At 36.6% G+C, this 26,559-nt stretch overlaps 1 protein-coding gene across 3 annotated transcripts in view; it reads right to left on the bottom strand.

Annotated features, from left to right (window-relative positions):
- The window catches only part of ZNF451 (zinc finger protein 451), a 78,812-nt gene that overhangs the window by 46,527 nt on the left and 5,726 nt on the right, over positions 1-26,559 (bottom strand). For 2 of the 3 annotated variants that reach the window (XM_028147335.2, XM_028147383.2), the window contains 2 exons: positions 23,529-23,609; positions 3,087-3,212 (listed from right to left, as the gene is read on the bottom strand). In XM_028147335.2, the coding sequence (XP_028003136.2) occupies positions 3,087-3,212; positions 23,529-23,609 (207 nt within the window). Of the gene's footprint in view, positions 1-3,086; positions 3,213-19,398; positions 22,044-23,528; positions 23,610-26,559 lie in introns of those variants that run through there. The other variant, XM_028147613.2, reaches the window with a different exon arrangement.

The raw sequence follows: 26,559 nt of genomic DNA, 5'->3' as shown, positions 1-26,559 counted from the left end.
CACCCAGCTGGGCAAGAATTATTTTTATTTCAGTTTCACTATCTTCCTTTCTGGGTAGTTGGTTTTTGTTTTCTGTCATCTAGTTAAAAAAAACACACAAACTTATCCATAAAGAGAACCAAATAGGAACAACCACAAAAAAAATCATATATGGATAGCAAGCAATGAGGTAAAACATCTGTGATGATCAGCTTCTCTTAGAAAACATAAATTTATTCTTTACAGTTGGTTAAACAAAAATTTCAAAAAACTTTCTTCAATGCTAAGGTAAAGCCTTTAATATAACGAATGAACATTTACATAGATGGAAGTGAAAACTTTCCTTGAGAAAACCCTTGGTTGTCATACTGACTATGAGATTCTGAAATCGTCATGAAAGTTCTATTATCTACTAGAAGCCCAGTGCATGAAATTTGTGCACGGGGGGTGGGGGTGGGGTCCCTCAGCCCAGCCTGCATCCTCTCCAATCTGGGACCCTTCGAGGGATGTCCGACTGCCCGTTTAGGCCCAATCCCAGTGAGATCGGGCCTAAACGGGCAGTCGGACATCCCTCTCACAATCCAGGACTGCTGGCTCCCAACTGCTTGCCTGCCTGCCTTCCTGATTGCCCCTAACCACTTCTGCCTGTCAGCCTGATCACCCCCTAACCACTCCCCTGCCAGCCTGATTGATGCCTAACTGCTCCCCTGCCAGCCTGTTTGCCCCTAACTGCCCTCCCCTGCAGGCCTGGTCACCCCTAACTGCTCTCCCCTGCAGGCCTGGTCACCCCCAACTGCTCTCCCCTGCAGGCCTGGGTACCCCCCAACTGCCCTTCCCTGCAGGCCCGGTTGCCCCCAACTTCCCTCCTCTGCCAGCCTGATCGCCTACAACTGCCCTCCCTTGCAGGCCTGGTCCCTCCCAACTGCCCTCCCCTGCTGGCCATCTTGTGTCCACATGGGGGCAGGATCTTTGACCACATGGGAGCAGCCATCTTGTGTGTTGGAGTGATGGTCAATCTGCATATTACTCTTTTATTAGATAGAGGCTTGGTGCATGGGTGGGGGCCAGCTGGTTTGCCCTGAAGGGTGTCCCAGATCAGGGTGAAGGTTCCCTTGGGGCGTGGGGCGGCCTGGGCAAGGGGCCTGTGGTGGTTTGCAGGCCGGCCACACCCCCCGGTGACCCAAGCAGAGGCCTTGGTATCTGGGATTTATTTATCTTCTACAATTGAAACTTTGCAGCCTTGAGTGGAGCCAAGCCTCCTGCTCGCTCCGTGGAGGCAGCCATTTCTGTTGGGATTTATTTATCTTCTATAATTGAAACTTGGTAGCCTTAAGCGGAGGCCAAGACAGGCCAGGGCTGCAGAAGCTTGGCTTCCTCCATCGCCGGGGGCAACCCTAGCCTCCTGCTCTCTCCAGCTCCGTGGCTGCCGTCATTTGTGTGTGTGTGTGTGTGTGTGTGTGTGTGTGTGTGTGTGTGTGTGTGTAGTTGGGATTTATTTATCTTCTATAATTGAAACGTTGTAGCCTTGAGTGGAGGCCTGGGCCCGCCAGGGTGTGTGGAAAGCTTGGCTTCCTCCATCGCCGGGGAATCCCAAGCCTCCCTCCTGCTCGCTCCGTGGCCACAGCCATCTTGGTTGGGGTTAATTTGCATACTCACTCCTGATTGGCTTGTGGGCATGGCTTGTGGGTGTAGCAGAGTGATGGTTAATTTGCATATTGCTCTTTTATTAGATAGGACTATAGGCCAGGTGCACAAATTCTTGCACGAGTGGGGTAGATATGGCCAGGCCAGCCAGGAGGAGGGGCCCCAGACAGTTGGCGGGCCAGCCCCGCCCCCTGGTCAAACTCCAGTTGAACTCCCAGTAGAGGAGACAATTTGCATATTACCCTTTTATTATATAGGATGTGTCCATTAACATTGCCTGGGAAAAGAAGCTAGCATCACTCAGGAAATCTGCAGAATGGGAGGACAGCTCGCAAATCATTTCTCTCTCAAAGAGATTTTCCCTATGACCCATAAGCAACACATTTAACACAGTTTTGGGAAAGAATCTTCCTTAAAATTGAATCATGTTTCTGCCAGAAAATAAATAATCCTATTTTTTAAATATCACTCTCCCTTAAGTATTTTAAATATACAATTAGAAGACTATGCTCTAATTTAATTGGTATGACATAATAAAGTTAATGTCTCCAAATAAACCTAGTTCTAAATTTAAAGATTAATTTATTCTATATCAAATTAGGATATACTAAAACACAAGCTATAGAAATATATACATTCCTTTATAATAACCAACGAGTAAGTAATGAAAGAATAAAAAACAGATGTTAAGATTATAAAATCATAGAACTTATCCCAACCTGGGAGATCATCTCCAACTCTATCCCTTTACAGATTGAAGCCCAAAGTCAATAAAAGGTAAGTGACTTGCAAAAATAGCTGTTGGAGGAGCCCTGATTTCAATTACCATTTTTAAAATCCTACTATGAAGCTTATTTTTTTTACCCAACGCATCAACATTCTACTCCTAATAGACATTTATCAATATTGAGGGAGTTTTACAAATAATTTCATTTGGATCTTTCTAAAGCAAGTCAAGGAAAATATATCCCACGAGATTCTAAATTAGGCTTCATTTTCTACATAGCAGCTCTTCTACAACCCTGATTCAAATTTCTTTCTTTTAGTAATTAATTTAATCTGAAAGGACAGGCTGAAATCTGAGAAAGTAGACTCACTCTATTTAGTAGAAAATAACCTTTCAACAGCTTATACATACAAACCTGATAAACAATTTTCACTCTTGTGATAAAGTAACCAGAAACCCTTTAATTGCTCATCTGCTTTGAGTAATCAAATGATTTTTAATTCCCAAAAATAAAATCCACTAAAGTAAGCCTTTTTTTTCCTATATACATATAGGATCAGAATCCATCAAACTAAAAACAGAGATGTAAAAAGCTATTATGAATTTCTACTAAATTGATGTCTAGAATCCATGCTGAACATGGATTCAATTATTCATTTATTACAAATTTCTCTTTACAAATTTATTATAAACAATTCTATAATTTTGTAAAACACCAATTAAAATAGCCACATACCCTGAATGCTCTATTCTTCTCTTCTTTCTGCTGTTTCTCCACTTCAACATGGCGGGCTAGACGAGCCAGAGTTAAGGCAACTTTATCCTTCTGATGGTCAATATGGTCTTTATGCTTAACATTACCCTATAATTAAAAAACAATTTTCATTCCTTTTAACCAATTTAGCTTTGGGATAACATATATTCGTTTACAAGAGTTGTTGCACTGAAGAACTACTTACCTTTAACACTATCAAATTTCTAAGAAACTGTCTTGTGTATTTTATATTTCATGTGTTATTTTGTAGTTCAGCCAATCATACACCAGCACCTTTATTTTCAAAGTTAGATAAACTAGCGGGTAGGACATTTATCATCTTTATTTACTTTATAATCATCTGGATATTGAAAAGTTTGGCATCGCTTTGTGCTGAGTCTATAAGGTAATGCCATCAAGCCATTAATTTACAGTAAGAAAGTACAAACATTCTTGGCTCTAGTTTTTCAGCAATGCCAGAACCATATTTACTTAAGAGAAACTATTGATTTAAAAAAGTAGATCTAACTTCCAGTTCCCAATCCAACATGTAAGGAGCGTAGAAGTTGCCATTCCATCCTAACAATGAGCAAAGAGCTGAACTGGTAAGTCAACATCTCTTAGACTCATCAAAGTGAGGTGACAGTACTGAGGTGGGGGGGCAGGCAGAAGGGGGGCCGGGAGGGGGTTGATACAAAGAATCACAGGGGGATCCAGTCATGGGGAACCCTCACACTTTTGTGAATTTACCTCCAGGAGTTCTACCAGGTTCTCACAGTGAAGACTGGACAAAAATCCCCTCATGCTTCCAATAGCTGGGAGGAATATGCCAGATCATTCTCTTCTTAACAAGGTCTGTGCTCAAGAGAAACTTTTACCAGAGTCTAACCTGTTAGAGTTTTATCAGAGCTTAACAAACCTGGTGGAAGGGAAATACCCAACCTCAACTCCCTTCAGCTTTCCACATAGGAGAAGGGAAAAACCAAACCCAGGCCCCTCTAACTAGCTTGCCCCACTGAGGGGAGGGACTCAGAAGCACTGCTGAAGTTCAGTCCCAGGACACAGGCTCACCAAGATGAAGTCCTAATCACAGGATTAAAGAATGCCACCACTTCTCCCATACCTTACCACTACATTACTAAAGGCCTAATTACCAGGTTTTTTTACTTATTACATCATGTCCACCATTCAAGAAAAAATTACAAGGCAAAAAACAGTCTGAAGAGTCAGAGCAAGCACAGAATGGCAGACATGGCAGGGATGCTGGAATAATCAAATCAGGAATTTAAAACAACTTTGATTAATATGCTAAGGGCTCTAATGGAAAACTGGCAACATGCAAGAACAGATGTGTAATGTAAGTGATATGGAAATCCTAAGAAAGAACCAAAGAGAAATCTGGAGAGATTTTAAAAAGTACTCTCATCGAAATGAAGAATGCTTTGATAGACTTGCTACTGCACACTCTGCACTTAAGGATATGTCAACAGAAACTTGTAAAACTGAAAAACAAAGAGAAAAAAGACTAAAAAATGCAACAGAATATCCAAAAACTATTCCAAAAGATATAATATATGCATAATGGGAATAATGGAAGAAAAAAAGGATAGAACAAATATATGTGAAACAATAATAACTGAGAATTTTCCCAAGTCAATGTCAGCCACTAAACCACAAATCAAGGAAGAAATAAATCCCTCTTTGTTCACAGATGATATGATCTTCCTAAGAAAAACGTGCAAATAAAATAAGCAATAGTTAGGGGTGAAGTAACTTGTACTAGTATAATTAGCAGCTTTATGAATAATTGCCAAAACTTGAACACAACCAAGATATCCTTTAGTAGGTGAATGAATAAATTGTGGTACATCCAGGTGATGAAATATTATTCTTGCTGAAAAGAAACAAGCTATCAAGGCATGAAAAGGCATGAAGGAAACGGAAATACATATCACTAAAGGAAACAAGCCAATCTAAAAAGGCATGATTCTAACTATATGGAATTCTGGACAAGGCAAAACTATAGTGACAGTAAAAAAGATCTGTAGTTGCCAGGGGCTTTGTGGGAAGGGAGAGAGGGGTAAATTAGCTAAGTACAAAGAAATGTTAGGGCAGTAAAAGTATTCTGTATAATACTATAAAGGTGGATACCTATCATTATACATTTGTCCAAAGCCACAGAATTACAAGAGTGAACTCTAATGACTTTGGGTGATAATGATGGGTCAATGTAGGTTCGCCAATTATAACAAATGTACCACTATACTGGGGGATGTTAATAATAGGGGAAGCTATGCATGTCTAAATTTTGCTGTGAACCTAAATTTTTTTAAATAAATAAATAAAATATTAATTTAAATTTTTTTTTCTATTAGAGCCCAGCTAGTGTGGCTCAGTGGCTGAGTGTCAACCCTCTAACCAGGAGGTTATGATTCGACCCCTGGTCAGGGCACATGCACGGGTTTCCAGCTCGATCCCCAATAGCAGCTGATCAATGATTTTCTCTCATCATTAATGTTTCTATCACCTTCCCTTCCTCTCTCTGAAATCAATAAAAAAACTATTTTTTTTAAAAAGTAAAAATGATTCTTTTAAAAATATATAGTAAAATCTAGCAAGTATAAATAAAGACGTTAAAAATATGTTTGGAGAGTTTTCTCTTTTTTTAATTCTATTTTCTAATATTTCTACAATCAGCATATGTAATAAAATTAACAAAATTTCACTTATTAATGAACAAGACTGTATATAGACAAAAACTGTTGAGAATCTCAATCTCTTGTTTGAAAATGTAATGGATTTGGTTTAAATCACTAATTTATGCCTTATAAAACTACATTTAACATATACCCTTCATAAAGACAGATGAAAATTTTGTATTTAGAAGGAACATAATCTGTTAGTAAATTGTATATTTTTCCTCTAGATTTTTGTCTCTAGTAATGCAATGATTAGGTTATATTATTTTACAAACATAACAGAAATAGATAGTAAGCAAGAATTAGGGCAAGTCATTTTCAGTTCAACATGGTTAATGGCTACTGGGTAAATATTTTTACACAGTTCTGATGTCAAACACCATTACTATTTTAAAGCAAAATGCATTTGGCTAACTAAAACATTCTTATAAATGTGTATTTTCCTTTAATTACATATATGCTTTAAAAAAATCCAAAGCACATGTATGGATTTGTATTTTAAAATGTATTTAAAATATTAAAAGTACATATAGTCAAATTAAAAGTTAAAACTTAAAAATATTATTCAACTTAGCCCTAACCGGTTTGGCTCGGTGGATAGAGCATCGGCCTGCGGACTCAAAGGGTCCCAGGTTCCATTCCGGTCAAGGGCATGTACCTTGCTTGCGGGCACATACCCAGTAGGGAGTGTGCAGGAGGCAGCTGATCGATGTTTCTAACTCTCTATCCCTCTCCCTTCCTCTCTATAAAAAATCAATAAAATATATTTTTAAAAAATATTATTCAACTTAGACCTGACCTACTGCTTTTCTGGTGTGGATTTTAAATATAGAAAGCAAAATCATTAGCTTTTCCAATCACAAATGTAATTTCTCAATATTTAATAGATTTATTCAAAAGGAAACTAATTATGTCGCAAAGACATTTTATTAGAAACTGAATTTCTGTTCATTTGTCTAGTCTTGATGAATGCATACTGAAAAGACTTTATGAGTGGACTGTCTTTTAAATACTCATCTACAAATGCCTATTTCATGAAATATTCACTCTCAATCCTGAAATGTATTATAGAATAGAAAGCTAAGTACCACATGCTTGCCAACCCCACTTTGGTATTACAAACTGGTATTGAATGCTGAAAAAACTGGCTATAAACTGTTTTATAAAACTTTTCAAATAAGGTCTCTTGAGTAATTTTCTCAAATATTTTTCTTATTTTTATACTAATTTTTGAGATAAAATTGGTATATAACACTATATTAGTTACAAGTATATGACGTAATTTGGTCTTTGTATACACTACAAAATAATCACCAAGATAAGTCTTGTTACCAACTGTCACCATACAATTGAAGCCCCTTCACTCATTTTATCCATCCTCCAACCCCAATCCCCTTCCCCTGATAACCACCAACCTGTTCTCTGTATCTACGTTTTGTTTTCATTTTTTAAAAGATTGCACATACAAGTGAAATCAGACAGTATTTGTCTAACTTACTTCACTTAGTATTATTTCATCGTGTGTTTGTATCACATTTTCTTTATCTATTCATCCATCAATAGACACTCAAGTTGTTTCTATACATTGGCTACTATAAACAATGTAGCAATGAACATATGGGTGCATATATCTTTTTTAATTAGTATTTTTTTGGGTTTTATTTTTCTCAAATTCTCAGAAGTGGAATAGCTAGGTCATATAGTAGTGCTATTTTTAATTTTTTGAGGACTCTCCATATTGTTTTCCATAGTGGTTGCATCGATTTACATTCCCACAGTGTATGAGTGTTCCCCTTTCTCTACATATTCTTTAACACTTATTTCTTGTCATTTTGATAATAGCCATTCTAACAGAAGTGAGGTAATAGCTCATTGTGGTTGTGATTTGCATTTCCCTGATAGTGAACATGTTTTAGTGTGGCTGTTGTTCATCTGTAAGCCTTCTTTGAAAAGTGTCCATATCCTCTGTCCTTTTTTAATTGAATTGGTGGTTTTTGCTAGTTATTTATACATTTTGGATATTAACCCCTTATTGAAGATATAATTTGCAAATATCTTCTCCAATTCAGTAGACTGCCTTTTCATTTTGGTTTTCTTTGCTGTGCAACTTTTTAGTTTGATATAGTCCCACTTGTTTATTTTTGCTTTTGGAGTCAGATCAGAAAGTAAATGCTAAGACTGATGTCAAGGGGCCTGTTTTCTTCTAGGAGTTTTATGGTTTCAGGTTTTACATTCAAGTCTGTAATCAAACATTTTGAGTTAATTTTTGTGCATGGTGTAAGATAGTGGTCTAGTTTCATTTCTTTTGCATGTTGCTGTCCAGTTTTCCTACTACCACTTATTAAAAAAAATTTTTTTTTGTCATAAATTAATTGACCATATATGTGTGGGTTTATTTCTGGGCTATTTGGTTCCATTGATCTATGTATCTGTTTTTAAGCCAAAACCATACTGTTTTGATTATTAGCTTTGTAATATAGTTTGAAATCAGAAAGTGTGCTGTCTCTAACATTGTTCTTTTTCAAGATTGCTTTGGCTATTTGAGGTATTTTGTGGTTCCATACAAATTTTAGATTTGTTCTAGTTCTGTGAAAAATGCTGTTTGAATTTTGATAAGAATTGCATTGAATATGTGTATGCACTGGATACTATGGACATTTTAATAATATTAATTCTTCCCATACATGTGCACGAAATTATCTGTTCATTTATTTGTGCCTTCTTTAATTTCTTTCACCAATGTCTTATACTTTTCAGTGTAGAGGTCTTTCATCTCCCTGGTTAAATATATACCTAGGTATTTTATTCTTTTTGATGCCATTATAAATGGAATTTTCTTAATTTCTTTTTCTGATAGTTCGTTATTAGTGTATAAAACTTCTGTATATTAACTTTTTATCCTGCAACTTTAATGAATTCATTTATTTATTTTTTTTATGATTAAATTGAGTCTGATTTATTATGGTACAGGGAAAAGAGATTTAAGTCAGTACAAATATACTTTTATGTAAGTACATAAAACTATGAATATGAGCTTATTTTTTGTTTTTATGTTTTTAATTGTTTTAAACATAATTATTTTGTATTTTTATCAGCTCTGTTACATGCATTTCTTGAGAGTCTAATCCTACTCTTATGTTCCTGTTTCTTTTTTTTTTCTCCTTTATTGGCTATGGTATTACATAATTGTCCTCGTGAATTCATTTATTAGTCCTGTTTTTTGCTGGAGTCTTTAGGATTTTCAATATATAGATGTTCCCTGACTTATAATGGGGTTATGTCCCAATCAACTCATCTTAAGTGGATAAAATTATAAGTAAAAGATGCATTTAATACACTTAACCTACCAAACATAGCTTAGCCCAGCCAGTTTTTACTGAATGTGTATCACTTTCACACCATCCTAAAGTCAAAATATAGTAAGTCAAACCATCTTAAATCACGGGCCATCTATATAGTATTATATCATCTGCAAATTCTGAGTTTTACTTCCTCCTTTCCTATCTCCAGTTGGATGCCTTTTCTTTGCTGGTCTAATTGCCCTGGCTAGGACTTCCAATACTATCCTATATAATAGAGCTAATATGCTAATTAGACTAAACAGCAGAATGATCGTCCAGATGACCTTCCGGATGAAGCTGGGCCTGCGAGGGCCAAGCCCCTTTTACGAATTTCATACATTAGGCCTCTAGTGTTGAATAAAAGTGGCATCCTTGTCTTGTTTCTAATCTCAGAGGAAAAGCTTTCAACTTTCCACTGTTAATTATGTTACCTGGGGGGTTATCATATATGGCCTTAATTATGCTGAGGTACATTCTCTCTATACCCACTTCGTTTAGGGTTTTTACAATAAATGTATGTTGAATTTTGTCAAAAACTTTTTCTGTATATGATTTTTATCCTTCATTTTTTTCACTGTGGTGTTCATGTGGATTGATTGCAAATGTTGACCCATCCTTACATCCCCAAAATAAATCCCATTTGATTATGTTGTATGATCCTTTCAATCTACTGTAGAATTTAGTTTGGTAATGTTTTGGTAAGAATTTCTGCATCCAAACTTTCTCAAATATTAAATACAGGCAGATCTTTCACTTTACTTGCCACTCATCAGCTAACCCAAAAGTTGAGCCTCTAAGTCATTTGTTATTGCCATAACTAGCTAAATCGGTTTTCTAGAAATATTTGCCAAGATCAAATCAAAGAAAATAGAGGATATAAGTAGCAATTCTGCTTTTGTAAAGCAATCTCTAGAAAATCAGTAGAAAAGTGGGTCTTGTACAGGAAAAATTATTTTATAACAGCTTGTGGCAGTGGATCATTTTTAAAAGTATATTTTTATTGATTTCAGAGGAAGGGAAAGGGAGATACAAACATCAATGATGAGAGAGAATCATTGATTGGCTGCCTCCTGCACGCCCCCTACTGGGGATTGAGCCCGCAACCCAGGCATGTGCCCTTGACCCGAATCGAACCCGGACCCTTCAGTCCACAGGCCAATGCTCTATCTACTGAGCCAAACCGGCTATGGCGCAGTAGATCATATTGTGGCTTTTTTATGATAGGCAAATGATTTATATTTTAAAATCATTATTACTAATCTCTAAAAAATACTTCAGTTCTTGAGTAACTAACAAAAATGATAAAAATTAAGCATTTTTTAATGAAAAATATGAATACAGTCACTGGACCACTCTGTGAAGTAGAATAATTCTGCTCTAAGTACCATAGCAGATGATATTCTCTACGAGAAAACACTGTAAAAATAGTTATTATCCAGAGAAGTGATATAACAACCCAGTTCCCTGACTCACCAAGGCACTTTTTGGCTACTAAAAAAGCCAGGAATAAAAAAAGATGAAACTTGTAGGAGGAAGGAGGGTGGTGAAGAAAGGGAGAGGGAATATAGATAAAACAATACTAGAGGCCCAGTGCATGAAAATCATGCACTCTGGGGAGTCCCTCAGCCCTGCCTGAGTCCTCTTGCAGTCCGGGAGCCCTCTGGAGATGTCCGACTGATGGCTTACCGGGGAGTGGGCCTAAGCTGTCAGTCTGACATCCTTAGCACTGCCGCAGAAGTGGGAGAAACTCCCGCCACCACTGCTGCGCTTGCCAGCTGTGAGCCCGGCTACTGGCTGAGCAGCGCTCCCCCATGGGAGCGCACTGACCACCAGGAGGCAGCTCCTGCGTTGAGCATCTGCCCCCTGGTGGTCAGTGCGCATCATAGTGACCAGTGGCTCCGCTCTTCGGTCGATTTGCATATCAGCCTTTTATTATATAGGATATCTTTGAGTGTCAGCTGGCACTGATTAGTCAGAGGAGCACCAATTGGAGGATGACTATTCCCTCCCACATCTTTATCTTCTATGTAAGGGATCCCAATTTTAAAAAAGCTCAACGGAGCAACCAACTAACTGCAAAAGTGGCATAAATTAACTTTGCAAATTGTATTATCCACCTGACTAGCGCACTTGAACAGAATTCCAGAAATTGCATTACTTCATACAAAGTTAAATTGCCCATCCTAAAGCTTTGGTCCATAGTTTGGTCTGAAGTTTGCACCCCTAGAAGTGCTGTTTACCAGAAGTTTCTTCTGCCCAAATCATGAACTCAAGTCACATCCCAAAAAACATTTTGAAAAGCAACAATTTTCCTCAAGAATTTTATATTCAAATACAGATAAAGCAGAAGAAATAAACACAGCAAAGCAGTACAATATTTATTTACCATCTCCAGCAGCAAAGCTTTGGAACCAGGAAACAAGCCTTTTGTACAAAGCAATCTCCTTCCTACTCCAAATGGTTATTGTTTACAAATACAAAGTACACAGAACATCTACTTTATATTTTTTTCATCTACTTTATATGAACAAATTTTAAAACATACATACAGCTATACCCCATTCTGTAAAGTAATTTAGTAAGTTAAAAAGGCTAGTACTATTGAGCCTGTTAAATAAGATTCTTCCTGTATTGTCTTTTGGGTAAACTGCCAATATCTATATGTATAAAAATCCCTCCTAGGAAGGATGACTTTGATTCTCCTTCAGTATAGGACAAAAATAAATAAATAAATGTAACTTTGGAACTTAAAGGAATTAAAAAATATCTCTGAATATAAAGCAAAGCAAAGCAGAGTTACATCATTTTAATCCTGAGTGCCACTGCTCTACCTCTGGCACAGGAAAAAAAAAGGATGAATTATGCAGAGAGAATAGGTGAAAGTGACAACAGCAGCAAGAAAATCAAACTAGAGAAAAAAACCAACAGGAAGTTGACAAAATGTGTTTTGTGTGCTGCTGGAGATAACACTTGCACGAAGTTCACAGGTCCTTCCTTCAATACAATACCTCATAACTACAATGAAGCAACTTTTTAAAGAAATTTCTTCATTTTCCCCAAGTCCACCCACAAATGATCTGTAAGCCAACACACAGGGAAATTACCCACGTTTAGCTACTCTGAGGATATACTGCCAATAGACGATCCTAAAGTATGCAACTATACACCCATAATGGGATGTCACATTCACCTTCAGGGACATTATCCTGTTTATCTTCAAAGCTATTCTCTACCACTATCTCAGTTCTATTTCAATGCTTGAGCTGTCCCTAGGGCTAGGGGTGCACTGATTGAGAGCTCTCCTTTGGCTCAGCTCAGGAAGAAAAATAATTGCTCTAGATGTCTACAGTGGACTACAGTACAAATCAACCTCTAGACAGACTTTACTTTCTACAAGTAAAGGCTACACAAACAGTGTACTCTGAATAGATAGGAACCAATGTTTTCATGGGTAATGTATCCTCTTCCTTCAGCTTAATCTCCTCCAATTCTGGCCTCTTAAGGGCCGTTTCTTACAATTCAGAAACCAGAAACACAATGTTCCCATGCCCTGCACACACTGATTCCTTCACCCGATAAAGCCATATCAAAATCCTGGCCTTGCTCCTATTCTCCACTAGTCCAACTAACACTTTTCTGATCGTGTTCCAAACTGCAGCTCAAGAATTTGGTAAGAAAAGCTTCCTTGACCCTCCAGATGAATCTCTCTTTTGTCCCAACTTCATCACAGGCATTCCTCTAAACAGGATAATTACACTGTATTGGTATTCCTTTCTCTTAATATAACATCTCTTAACACATTGCAGACGGATCACGAGAATTCTCATGCCTTCTGTTCTAAGGCTCATGGCCAATCATACTTTAAAAAGGTATTAGCTTGTAAGCACATGTAATAAATAACTTCAAAACGCAATGGGTATTTAATTTTAAAGCGTGCCTTTAACATTTTTGTAAAACATTTTTTGTACTCGTTCAATAGAAACTTATCTGGCCACTGGGTATAGCTAGCAATAAAACTACTGGTCCACAATGTGTTAACTCCCAGCATCCCCAGACATTCGCCTGCACATGGCAATTATTGAAAGAGATGTTTAACAAATAAAAAGATTATTGTTTTCAACACTGACACAAAATGACAAAATACCATCCATTAAAAATTGTGTACACGTACCTACATATCCTAGCTCTTCATTCTACATTCTCTTTAATTTTTTCTTATTGTTTATTATGAACATTTCTTAGCTTGCTCTTGTGAAAAGAGACTATTTTACTTTAAATGTCTTTCAATGACAGTCCATTGCTGGGCTTGCAATATAGTTGAATTCAGCCATAAAAAAGTGAAAACAAGAGGAACATGATCTGATGACACGAAACTATTACATGCTATTAAATACATCTAAAAGTGTATCTGTATTTATATCCAATACCATTCCACAGTAACAAGAAATCTACCAATATGGACAGAAATAGCAGAACTACTGAAGAAACTCTATATTGGGCTTTCGAGTTTTCAAAGTACTTCTAGGCATTACCTCACTTGAAAGTAGAAAAACAGAGGCTCAGAAAATAAGTGACTTGTTAATACTCAGGTCAAGGTGTTTGGAATTCAAATACCATGTGCTTTGCATCATTCTACCTTCTTTCCATTAAGCCAATTATCCTCAAGTTACCAGTAAAAAAAATGTTTAAGTGTATATCTCAAACAAAATGGGTGTAACAAACAAAAGAGATAGAACAAAGGAAAAAAAAAGCAGTAAGAACCATTACTTAAACCTGGGGTGGAGAACCTTTTTTCTGCCACGGGCCATTTGGATGTCTCGGGCCATACAAAATTACCAACTTAAAAATTAGCCTGCTTTATTTGGTCAAACATTTAATTAATTCACCCCTAATGCCTTGGCAAAGCCAGACCAAATGATTTCATAGCCTTATGTGGCCCCAGGGCCAGACTTTCCCCACCCCTGACTTAAACAATCAGTGCTGAAAATAAATACGATGCAAATAAGGAACATATGAAAGAGAAGCCAATGACTATGCATCAAGAATAATCTTAGTCTAGTACAGTAAAACTTCAATGGGAAAACTAAGATGTTAGGGTTTTTTATCTGACAAGCGAAATAACCAGGAATTAGTTAATATAAGGCATCAAATACTAAGGGTTGAGAGTACAGACAATTACAAATACTAGTATATATCAAAGATTAATGTATATCATGGAAGACAAAGATTAGTGTATCTCAAATTAGCTAATCAGAGAGGTAAGATCTGAGTGGGACCTTGAAAAACACAGGGAGGCAGCCTAGTAGAATGTTGACTTGAGACTATGAAGGAAGAGAATTCAAAACTCAGTTCCACTGCTTGAGCAAGTGGCTTATTGGTAAGTTTCATTTCCTCATCTGCAAAATAAGGATGAACGTCTACCTCAAGTGCCTTGCAACTAGCAGTCTAGTAAATATAAGTTCTGTAAGTGAAGTTTCTCTCCTCTACTTCCTTCTCAGGCAGATGACAATTAGACTCAAGGCTATCAAGGTGCTTCCAAGATCTATCAAAATATATTTTTGCCAAAAGTAAAATAGGTGCTGTTACAAGCTATTAAACAAAGACCAACATGCATGCAACTCTGTGCTCAGATTCGAAATGAGACTATTTCAAATTAACTGTATTCTACCCAATAGAGAAAGGAATGGTCTGCACACCTAACAGCATGAAGCTTAATGTAAATAAATGTTTTAAAAATAGAACTGAAAATTTAAAACTGGTGACAAAAATTGTTTTCCCCCATCATTTATATCATTGTTGCATTACTAATTAAAATAAGTACAGATAAAGCTGACCACAAACCAACTAGTTATTTCAGCACATTACTACATTATAAATGAAAGTATTGTGAAACATAGTCATCATAAATAAAAATGGGAGTTAACAAGAGGTCTAATTATAGCCCTTAAAACTGAATGCTGTGATAGAACCACTCTTATGGGCCAGGGGGGAAAACAACAACAGAAAGCATAGGATAGCTCCTGGGGGAAAATAGCATCTCAAAGTTAGTCTTACAAAGGGACAACTAACAAAACTCATACTAACCCTTGAAATATTTAAGGTCAGAGGAAAATTTTTTAAATTATTACAAGATATAAAGCACTTACTTCACCTCTACCAAGGAATATACTCAGGAATATTTGAAAACTCAATACAACTTGAGAGAGCTCCTAAGTCCTAAAAGTACAGACAACCTGAGAACTCTTGTTGAATTCTTAACAAGGCATCAGAAAGTCTAATAGACCATTTGAAATGGACAGTTACCTCAACAAAACCAGTAAAGCCCTTAAGACCTAGAGAAAACTAGCTAACTTTAAGATACAGTACATATCTCAGAACTGTACTATAAATTCATGGTGAAGGGACTAAAATCTTTATACAGAGAAAAGATGCAACTGACCATAAGCTATATGTAATAATACATTTGTATGAAGAATATATAGAAATGAGAAAATAATACTACCATTAAACAAGAAAGCGTTAAAAACCAATGAAGGTTCAACAGATAGAGAGTAGTTTAAGAGACTGGACTCACTACTTTTTTTTTAAAGACATTATAAGAGAAAACTAGAAAATCTCTTACAATAATGCTGAAGGCATTATATTTAAAAATACAAACATAAAGCCACATCAAAATCCTGGCTAATTCTATGGGTAGAATGAAAAATATAATCTACATCAAAGAGATTAAGAGAAAATCAGATACCACTGTAGAAAGAGGTGTTACATAAAGAAGAAGAAAAGATCAATACAAAGAATGAACTAACTGATATGCTACCATCAAAAGGTCATGGTTGGACTGTGATTGCTTCCAGTGATAGCCAACTGGAAGCAAACATAACTTCCAGTAATAAGATACTTCAATGGTATCAAACACTACTATAAAAAAGTTTTCATTATATAAAATCAAGCAAATGAAAAGACCAAGTAGTACAAAAATATCATTCCACTAATCAATAAGAGAAAAAAGATTTAATAAAACAATATTCTCATCATTCACCAAGGAAGGGAAATTCCGTTAAGGACATTTTAATGGCTTACAAAACTTGTTCTATCTGAAAAAAACAACTAAAATATTTTCATTCAATGCAGTGATCATCAGCTTACTGATAACTTCCACCTGTATATTTTTGTTAAGTGTATCCACTAATGAAAAACTATATAGAATGGATCTGGCCGATGCATACAGATATGACAATTGGACTTGTGGTTAACTTTAGGTAAAAAATTATAAATTTCAAAATATGAGGGAACCTAAATAGTGCAAATCACGGGCAAAATATGCCTCACATTTTTAAAAAAGTTTTCAGTTATTGCAATCTTTAAAACTCTTTCTACAAAGATCTAATCCATAATTTCGGCCCTTCATTAGAATCCCAATCAATTACATCCTCAAAAATACTGAATGTGGCATTTAATGCTGTTCATCATGTCATTCAACTCTGTATCCAATTTTATAACTAGAAGGGATTCTGGACTGTGCCTATTCCAACCTCCTTGTATTTGGTAATTGAGAGTTTATCCTGTATGTATTGGGACCTCAAAGACATTACTCATCAGATTACTCAGTACAGTACTAATGTGATATACTAAATAGTATCCAAGTAGCCTGAAAGAGTTTATGCTCCTCTCAAATGCAATTTTGAGGACTAAGTAAATAATGAAATTATACTGATAAAGAAGCTGCCACACAATTTTTAAAAGTTTAAATTGCCATTACAATGATAAGGAAGCTGTCACACAGTCTTAAGAAAAAATAGATAAAGTGTCAGCAAATTTACTACTTTTTCCTAATGTCAAATATAAGTTGTGTTACCATGGCTAGATAGGAGACAAATGACTCAATCAGAAAGCCTACAATCTACAGATAGAAAACAAAGTTGCCTTAATGCCCAAAATACTGAGCCAATCACTATTAACTAAAATGTACTATTGTGAAGTTATTTAAATAAAGGAGGGACATACCCTACAACCTTCTGAAATGGATAAACAGTGCTATAAAAAAAAAACATTCAGAAGGAGAGTACATTTAGATAGTGCAATTAATTGTACAAATGAATAAACTACAAGATTAAAAATCACTGTACAAAATTCACTTACCACCAGCAACATATGCAAGACATCAAAATGTTAACTTTTAAACATGTGTGAAATTTAAAAAGGCACTTCATATAACAATTAATGGAAACGGTATTTCTCCATACACAGTAAGTACAAGAAATCATATTGTGTCCACATATATTTTATGTCTAGTCAAGAAATAACATTTTGAAGAAAAAGGATCATTAGATACATTCCTTTTGAGAATACCAAATTATTAACTTACAATTATTCCAAGGCCTCCCAGAAAACCTAAAAGTGTTTAAACGTAAGAGGTTAGCCTAATGGAGAATTTTGTCACAGGCTCTGCACATCACAGGCACAATATGAAAACTTATCTAATTATGAGTTCCATACGCTACTGGGGTTGTCTCCGGACTAAGTCCTCATTTTTAGTTTCATAACACCATCATCATTCAAGTATGTCAGGGAAAGATTTTAAAATAACGAAAATCAAACAGGTTAAGGATGTTTCTTCTGTAGACAAGAAACTAATCTATAACTACAAACTGTCCCAACTCTATAGCATCTTGACCCTATCCCCACTCAATTGTCAAATCCCTTCAGAGGTTACCTACTTGATTACCAAAATTCAGTAATTTCTAAATACCTTTTTACTTGTAGGAAAATCCCCTGGAGAGACTTGGACATAGCAATTAGAGAGTGATAAAGCAATGTTTTCAGCTTTATTACTGAGCAACATTAACATAGGAGAAAGAGAATAGCAATGCTGTTTTAGAAATATTTAAGAAAGGAGGAGCTACTCACAACAATGTACATATAGCTAACACTACTACTGAACTATACACTTAAAAATGGTTAAGGTGGTAAATTTTAGGTTGTCTTCTTTTAACCACAATAAAAAATTACAAAGGAGGAGCATATTAAGCAGAAGTGCCAACACAATTTCAGAAAATCATACTTCAAGCATCATTTAGTTTGGCTTGGTTTCTGGAAAATAAGAGTACCTCAAAAATCAAGTTTGTAGCCGAGAATTTAATTCAAGGAAGGAAAGGAAAAGTGGGAGCAGTCTGAAGTAGCCTTAGCTAATTTGGAACACCTATGTGCAGACATACAGAACAATTCCAAGGTCTCTCTCTCTCTCCAGTGACTAGTCCTTTCACAGAAGAAACTGTAGTCCCATGTTGATGGCACATAAGACTACTTTATTGGTGTAGTACATATCATGTATTATTAAAATCTTTGTATGATTTCTTAGGCCCCTGTTTCTTTATAGGCAGTTAATTAATGCTCTTCTAGAGTTCAATTTGAAAGACAGTTCCTATAGCACTGGCATGGATCTAAAGTAGTAGAAGTAAAACTTTGTGGAAATTCAGAAATATAAAGGTAAATATGAACCGTAGATATGACCAAACTTGCAAGATGATGATCTCAAGACTGTAGTTTAGACTTAATCTACAAATAGGACTAAAACAATACGCTCAAAGTATCTAAGTAAATAACTTCTTTCAAGTAGGGATTTTTTGCCTCTTCAACCTCTATAGCACAATTATGGTGCTGAATATGGTTATGATGGAGAGAAAGAATGAGATTGCAATAAATTATTAAAAAGTGGGGCTCCAGGAAAACCGTCAATTACCATTGTGCAAGAAATATGGCAAGAAATTGAAACCACATGAATCCTAAAACTGTTATATTCCACTAACAGTAGACCCAAAATATTTCAATCAAGCAGATAAAAAGATGTAGATGTTTGACAAACAAGTTACAAAGTTATAAGTCTGTCAATTAAAAAAAACTATTTTGGCTGCCAAGCAAGTAATACTGGGTCATGTATTCAGACCCCTCAAACTTGACAATTTTCTCCATTTCTGAAGTCATGCTGCGAAGACAAGGATCTAAGGGCTGGTATACAGTACAGCCACTCCCTTGAGATTGAAAAGATACTGTGAGACATGTATTTGAGGTATCTGCTGCTAGTTCCAGGATGGTGGATAACTATTAATTAAACCAAGGTCGTCTCTCATGGTAAAAGTCTGACTAGGTTAAGGGAACAATAAACAAAGAACATGTCACTGAAGTCTTGATTTCAGATTTTTAAGAAATCTTTAAGGATATATCATTTAAATAGATATCCAGAAACAGAACTGTGTGAGATGTTCTCTTTACTACATCAACATTTATAGTCTAAAACTTATGGATTTCTCAATAGCATCAATTGATGGCATTCCTCTTTAATACAGTAAGAGAACTGGATTGTCAGGCATGTTTGGAATTCTTGCTCTTTTAAGAGTTCAGATTTGCATGCCTGGATGGTGTAACATCCTTTATTTCCAGTCACTAATATACATATCTTGTTTTGTATTTAAAGTGTGATGAATTATCAAGCTTAAAAAATTTAACTGTTTAGAAGGTGGGTTTAAGAAGGTCATCTTGGTGAAAGGTCCAGATTATCCTGAGAGAACACCATTACTGGGTCTCACAGCTTGGTGATTGATACGAGTTTGATAGGTCAGATGCTTATAAGTGACAACAACTAAGAATGCTCTCATATGTAACTTGGAGTGGTAATGGTATGATAGCAATCAGTCTTGATGAAGATAGTTAACTGTGAAATTTCTAGACATTATAGGTAGAAAAGTCTTTTTCCAGCTGGTGCCCACTGTAAGCCTGTAACATCTAGTCATCCCACTGGAAGCAAACTAGATTTGGCAAAATTTGACTTGAATTCCAGTTCTTGATATACAGCTTCATGGTTGATTTTGAAGTCTCACAGAGCTTGAGTTGTATGCACTCAGTGAGTTCATCCTGATATAAAAAGATTTGTCATTTTGTAAAGATCTGACAAGCAAAGCCTGAACAAGGAAGCACTGATAACCTAAAAATGAAGGATTTGCCTCTGTGTTAAACAGAGATCTGGTAAGTAGTGGGTTATTTCCAGGCCATAAATCTGCTGGTCCTCAATTTACCAGCAAGATTTTCCTGAGGAATAAATCTTTATGTTTTTCTTTGATCACAAGAGGATTCCGATTCCTGAGTACCTTCCTCTGTACTTACTTTGAATCAGAAATAATGGGTAAATCTTTGTCCAACCCTACTTAGATGAAAAGTCTCCACTGCTCACTTGGTCAAAAGCATAATTTTATTATATACTTCATTCCAACAGTCTAGAATTTAAATGTAAGCTAAAGCAATTCCATACATGCATTCAGTTTTTGAGGTGACCTCCTACATGTAGATCTGTTTAAGTCAGGAAGAGCAAGTAAAATACTTGGGATGTTGGATGGCTATACTGCTAAACAAACAGGCTATTAATTCTTGTACCCATGGCGTTCTGGAGATTCTCCCTTTTTTCTGTATCTATAGGGGTGGTTTCGGGGTTTGTACCAATCCCCTTTGGAGTACCCTCTATTGTGATAATGTGCTTTCTGATCATGACTATAAAAGTATCGATGTTGGTTATAATATTTGTTGTGGTCTTTATAGTCATTTTCTTTTATACTGTTTTCTTCTGCAACAACAGCATTCACATCTTGTCCAAAGAGGGAAGTGCCATCAAAGGGCAAGTGTGAGATCTTCTCCTGGGTTTTCTTAGTGAGAGATGTAAGTCGGAGCCAGGCTTGCCTTCTGTAGTCTACTGCCATTGCCATAACTCTGACTACAGAGTCCATTATGTCCCTAGTAGTACAAAGCTGCCAAAGGCCTGCATCCATACCATCAGATATTATACATCTTGCTTTTCCACGATCAAACTCTGGGTCATGGACCAGATCCTCCATGTCTTCCCAGAGTTTACGCTGATATTGAGTCATATAGGCCATGTAGCTAGCAGCTCGGGCTGCAATGGAAGCAGCATGGTAAAATCTACAACCCATGACCTCCATTTCCTTTGAGGTAGAGTCTAGAAGAGATGTTGTGCTTCCTCTTTTGCTATGCTCTAATGCTTCTACAATGGGACCCTCAGCTGGAGGATTTGGTTGAAAAGGAGAGGTATCCTTGGCCACAGGATATACCCTGTGTCCCATGAAAGAAGAAGGATGGCAATCAGCAGGGTCTTTAAAAACCTCAGTGGTGGCAATTCTCAGAAGAGGATGCAGCGGAGGAACCAGACGTTTTTTAGAAGTCACATAATCAGGTTTCCCGTCACATGACTCTGCTTCAGATTGTAATGTTACTCTCTTTATAACACCTCTCTGTTCCATTCTCTTCAAAAGACCTGTGAAACTGGTCTGACTGGGATCAGCTGGCTGTCCTTTGTCATCAGCTGAGGGGGATTTGCAGTCTACTTCTTCTTCAACTGGGGATAAATTCTCTTCCTTGGAGGTGATGTCCCAAGGAACTGAGGAGTTCTCACTTGGCCTAGAATGATGAAATCTGAAACAACTCCTGGACTGCAGATCACGTATCACTCGGGACATCTCAGCCACTTGTGTCTGGAGATAGAGGATGGCATCCTGTCCATGCTGTGAAGCTGAAGACTCTGGAGGTAAATCCTCCTTGACCTGTGAAGAGGCCAAAGACTCTTGGGGGACCAGAAGTGGAGATGAAGGCAGATTCTGATAATTTTGTGATGGTTTAAGTGTATCTGTCTCAGAGATCTTAAAATCTGAATTATTTTGATCATTTTTTTGGTTCTCCAATGGGTTCTCAACAGAAGAAGGTTGAGAAACTATCCTCTGTGGACTGCTGGTACAACTCCCAGAGGAGCTGTTGTCTCCAATGGGAAGAGGAACATTGCAGCTAGAGCACATTTCTGGGCGATGATTCTCAGAGGATGGCACCTTAGACTCAGGCATTCTCTGGGTTATCCACATGAACAAGAAAACCAAGGAAGAAAAAAAAATGCTTTTAATATGTTAACTTTCAAGTGCAGAGATGCATGTCCAGTAAGTAGAATTCAATTTTTAAAAATTACTATAATTAAAATAATGAATGATGCAATCCACTATTGGTCAGCAAGGGATCACAAGAATCAATTCCACAAGCTTCACTTTCCCAAAGACCCAATACCAACTACTGGCATTAATCTGGCACTCTGTCCCTGAAAAAAGAGAATATAAACAAGCCCAGTTCAAGTGGTGCCATCCTAGCCAGCTGCTTGGTCCCATGCTAGGATAAGAGGTGATAAGACCATTGGTGATAACAATTTAAAAAAAAAAATCCCATACAATATAGTTAAGACAATAAGAAGGAGCTAATAACTGCAGAGAACACTCAGGGTAAGTCCCACTGAGGGGAAAAAAAGTTTTTTTTAAAAAGTCCTCCATTGTAGAATCACTTTTAAGCCCCTTTAAAAATTCTCCCATTCACTCTCCACGAATAACAAAACTTTCCAGTTGCATAGTCCTACTTTATGGTTTGTAGTTTTCAAAGAGCTCAAATATATTTTTGTTACCTCATTTCATCCTCACAACAACCCTGTGAGGTAGGTACTATTTTTATTTGATAAAGAAACTAAGTTTAAAAAGCTACTTAATTTATCCAAAATCATAGAATTAATCAGGAGTAAAGCTGAGACTAAAACCTAGATATTTTTATTCCAAGTCCAAGTCTCAATCCTCTTTTATTACAGAGCAGAAGCTTCTGGCCACCTTGAACAAGACCAAGGAGTTCTGTAATCCACCAAGAAAATAGCCCATTAATAGCAATTTGGGCTACAACAAATGTAGGACAAGAGCGCTACAAAGGGCTCAGCTACTCTGGCTCTCAAAGTAAGGAAAGTATTAAAGGGTTAAACCCACAACCAAAAAAATCACAAGTAAGAGAGAAAACTCCAAATATGGGGGATAGAAGAGGTTAAAAGATATGATGTCTAAAGTAAATATATCACCTATAACCCTTCCTACATGCCATTTTCTAAAGGATCTTCACATATCCTTTCTTCCAAGATAAAATAAATTTTCTGTGTCTACATGGTTCTGGATGAAAAGGATCCAGTTTTATAGGGCACCTGAAGAGAAATAGGAAAGGAGAAGGACATAAGGAGCCAAAAAGCTTGCAGTTTTTATTCCATTTCCCTTTTATCAGATATCATCACCAAGGCTTAGAACTTTCCTGTGTCGTGTCATCCTTTCACACCCTCAGTGAAAGTGAAGAAACAAAACTAAAAGTAGAAGATATTCTGGGCAAAGGACTCCTTGGACTACCTATATGGCCCATCCTAACAGAAATGGGCCATAATCTAAAGCAAAAAACACAACCATCATTGATCTGATAACTCTCTTTAGAGAATGCCTAGTAAATGACAGAAGTAAAGAAATACAAATCAAATATAATGTACTTACATCACTATGAGAGGTGCCAGGCTCTTCATCATCACTGCTGACCAGATCAATATATTCAAGAACAGGTCTTAATGGTCCTTCCTAGGAAAGAATTGAGCAAATTAACAAGTCATAAAGAGTTATTCAAACTAAACTAGCATTTTAAACAATGTTTGTTGGGATTGGCAAGAATTCCTCTGAATTCCGTATGGCTGGCAGAAAATAATCAGGATGCAGAGAAAAGTATTCAGAGTGTGTACATGAATAAGAAATGACGACTAGCCCTAACTGGTTTGGCTCAGTGGATAGAGCTTCGGCCTGAGGACTCAAGGGTCCCAGGTTCGATTCTGGTCAAGGGCATGTACATTGGTTGCGGGCACATCCCCAGTAGGGAGTGTGCAGGAGGCAGCTGATTGATGTCTCTCTCTCATTGATGTTTCTAACTCTCATCCCTCTCCCTTCCTCTCTGTGAAAAATCAATAAAATATATATTTTAAAAAAAAGAAATGACGACGAGAAAAAGAAATGATGGCGAGGCCTAGGAAGAGGAGCCTAAACCCTGGTAAGAGTATTGGGACTATGTCAATTAATACAGAAACAGGCTATAAGGACACAGATATTATGAGCCAGTACTTTTCAAATGTGATGGGTATCAATGGTTTGTTAGATATCCACACTCAAAATCATGGAGTTCTTTGACCAAGAGCTCAGCTTTATCTCCCACGTCTATAGAGTCAAACATTAAACCTAATTCTTCTCCATCCTTTCTTTCCATCTATACTGACTCTATCATGAACCAGGCCTTGAATGCTTGGCTTAAAAGCCTTGATTTTATTCTATAGGCAAAAGAGAATAAAAACTAACATGGGAGTAACATATGAGACTTGTGCTTTAAGATAAATCACATAAAGAAGTATGAAGAGTGGAAAGGCAGAATAATTAACCAGTCCAGACACATAAAAATGCAGAATTAAAGTAGTGGTGACAGCAAGAATATTGTGGTGGTGCATATAGAAGAGAATATATGGGTATAATGGAGAGAGGAGGGTGGGAAGCACAAAGATTGGCAAACAAAATCCCAACAACAACTAGAAGTAAAAAAGTGGTCCCCTAAGGTTTCAAGCTTGGGTAACTAGAAGGATACTAATGCCACTGATATAGATTTGGAATACAGAAACACAATGCTGATATTCTTTTGCACGTAATGATGTGATATGCCAATGGTACACAGAGGTATTTGGCAGAGAACTGGAAATGCAGGCCTGTAATCTGGACATATGAAATAACTGAGAATAGAGATTGGGGAGTGGCTCCCCTAAAAGCCTATTAACTGTAGCTTTAAATTGAAACTATGATGTAACCAAAGAAAAAAAGCAAAGAGGACAAAGAAGAATTCAAGGAGGCTCTTGAGGAGATGCTAGAATTTTAGGATTCAGGAAAAAGAGCTATATGAGTAATCAGAGATTGGAAAAGAATCAGGAATGCATAAATTCGAAGAAGCTAAAGTGAACCTCAATGAAAAGTTACCAATGCTAAATGTGACCCAAAACACCAAAAAAAGTCACTGAATTTGGCAACAAGATTTTGAGAGAGCAACTGTCAAGAAAGTAGTGAGCACAGAAGCCATTCTCTAAAAATTAAGCAGAAAATAAGGCAGTAAAGGACATGAGTAGAAAGTATTCTTTAAAAAAAAATCTAGGGGGCGATGGGGGTGGCCGGAGAGAGGTCAATGGGGGGAAAAGGAGATTTATGTAATACTTTAAACAATGAAGAATTTAAATTAAAAAAAAAATCTAGTATGTTGATAACAAGAGGAAGGAACATAGGAGAATATGGCTGAAGGAAAGATTTCTTAGGATAGAGAAAGCTGACTGTTGGCAAGCCAAAGAGATTAATTCGATGGAAAAACTAACAGAAAACGATTCTAGAGTCTGGAGACAGAAGCTAAGATCTAGTTAAAGATCCTCTTCCTGAAAGAAGCATCCAGTCTAAAAGATAGCTTGTTTCTCTCCCTGGGCTACAACTTCTCTGCAAGCAGAAAATTACTATTCTTGCAGGTAGGTAGTGATCCAGAGAGCAAAACTTTTGGGCAGGTATCATGTAACAAAGTAATTGGGATTTTTGCTAAGCTATAAAAATGTAAGTTTAAAAAGGAGGAAAAGAGGGACAGAATTCTCCAATGTATTGTCAACAGAGGTACATCACCTGCTTTAAGACTAAAACCTACCACTGGTATAAAGATCATCAAAATCATACAATTAATCTAAGAAGGAAGTAGAGGAGATAAAAATAGCTTCTACTGTTCATATAATTATCTGAGTTTGCACTATTCAAGAAATTGGCATTAAAAAATTTTTATTACATGCCCACAGAAATAGCACGCCAAGAAAGTCTTCAGGTTACCAGAAAAACTGAGGTAGGGACAGAAGTTCCACAAACAGACAGTAGGTAAAGAAATAAGGGAGATGAAAGAAAGTAACAGGCACAAAGCAAAAAGTAGAATGGGCAGAAAAAACAGAATAATTTAAAATGGTCACAAAAAACCATCATTCTCATCTCTGAACCCGTGACCATTCAGAGCCAGGATTAAAATATAAGTCAAGAAATAGTAGGAGGCAGAAATGAAAACAGACAAGAGAAAACTACCAGAAATTTACTACTGGAGTGAATCACTGGACTGATATGCACAACTAAGCAATGGCAACTTCATATAATTCACATTAATTAAGAAGAATAAAAAGAAATCAGGATAGGTAATCCAGAAGTGAGAAAAAGCAGGAATCATTTAGGATACCTATTCATTACTCAACAAAAAATTATGGAGTTGTAAGTGATAGAATGGTAGAAAGACAACAAGTGTCCGAGACCTCCAAAGAGACAGAGAGGCTGAGTGGAAAAATAAGAAAAGAGAAGTACCCCAAAGGAAAAGATTACTTTATAAACAAATACTCTAATTTCCACAGTGGATATAGAAAAACTTCCACCATAATAAGGGAATCAAAACATTTTAGTACCCCATTTATTTTTCTACTAATCAGTAACATTTGTCATC

Source organism: Eptesicus fuscus, chromosome 10 (assembly GCF_027574615.1).
Source record: "Eptesicus fuscus isolate TK198812 chromosome 10, DD_ASM_mEF_20220401, whole genome shotgun sequence".
Taxonomy (NCBI): Eukaryota; Metazoa; Chordata; class Mammalia; order Chiroptera; family Vespertilionidae; genus Eptesicus; species Eptesicus fuscus.
Note: the sequence above shows the minus strand (reverse complement) of the source record. Positions and strands in the feature narration are given on the sequence as shown.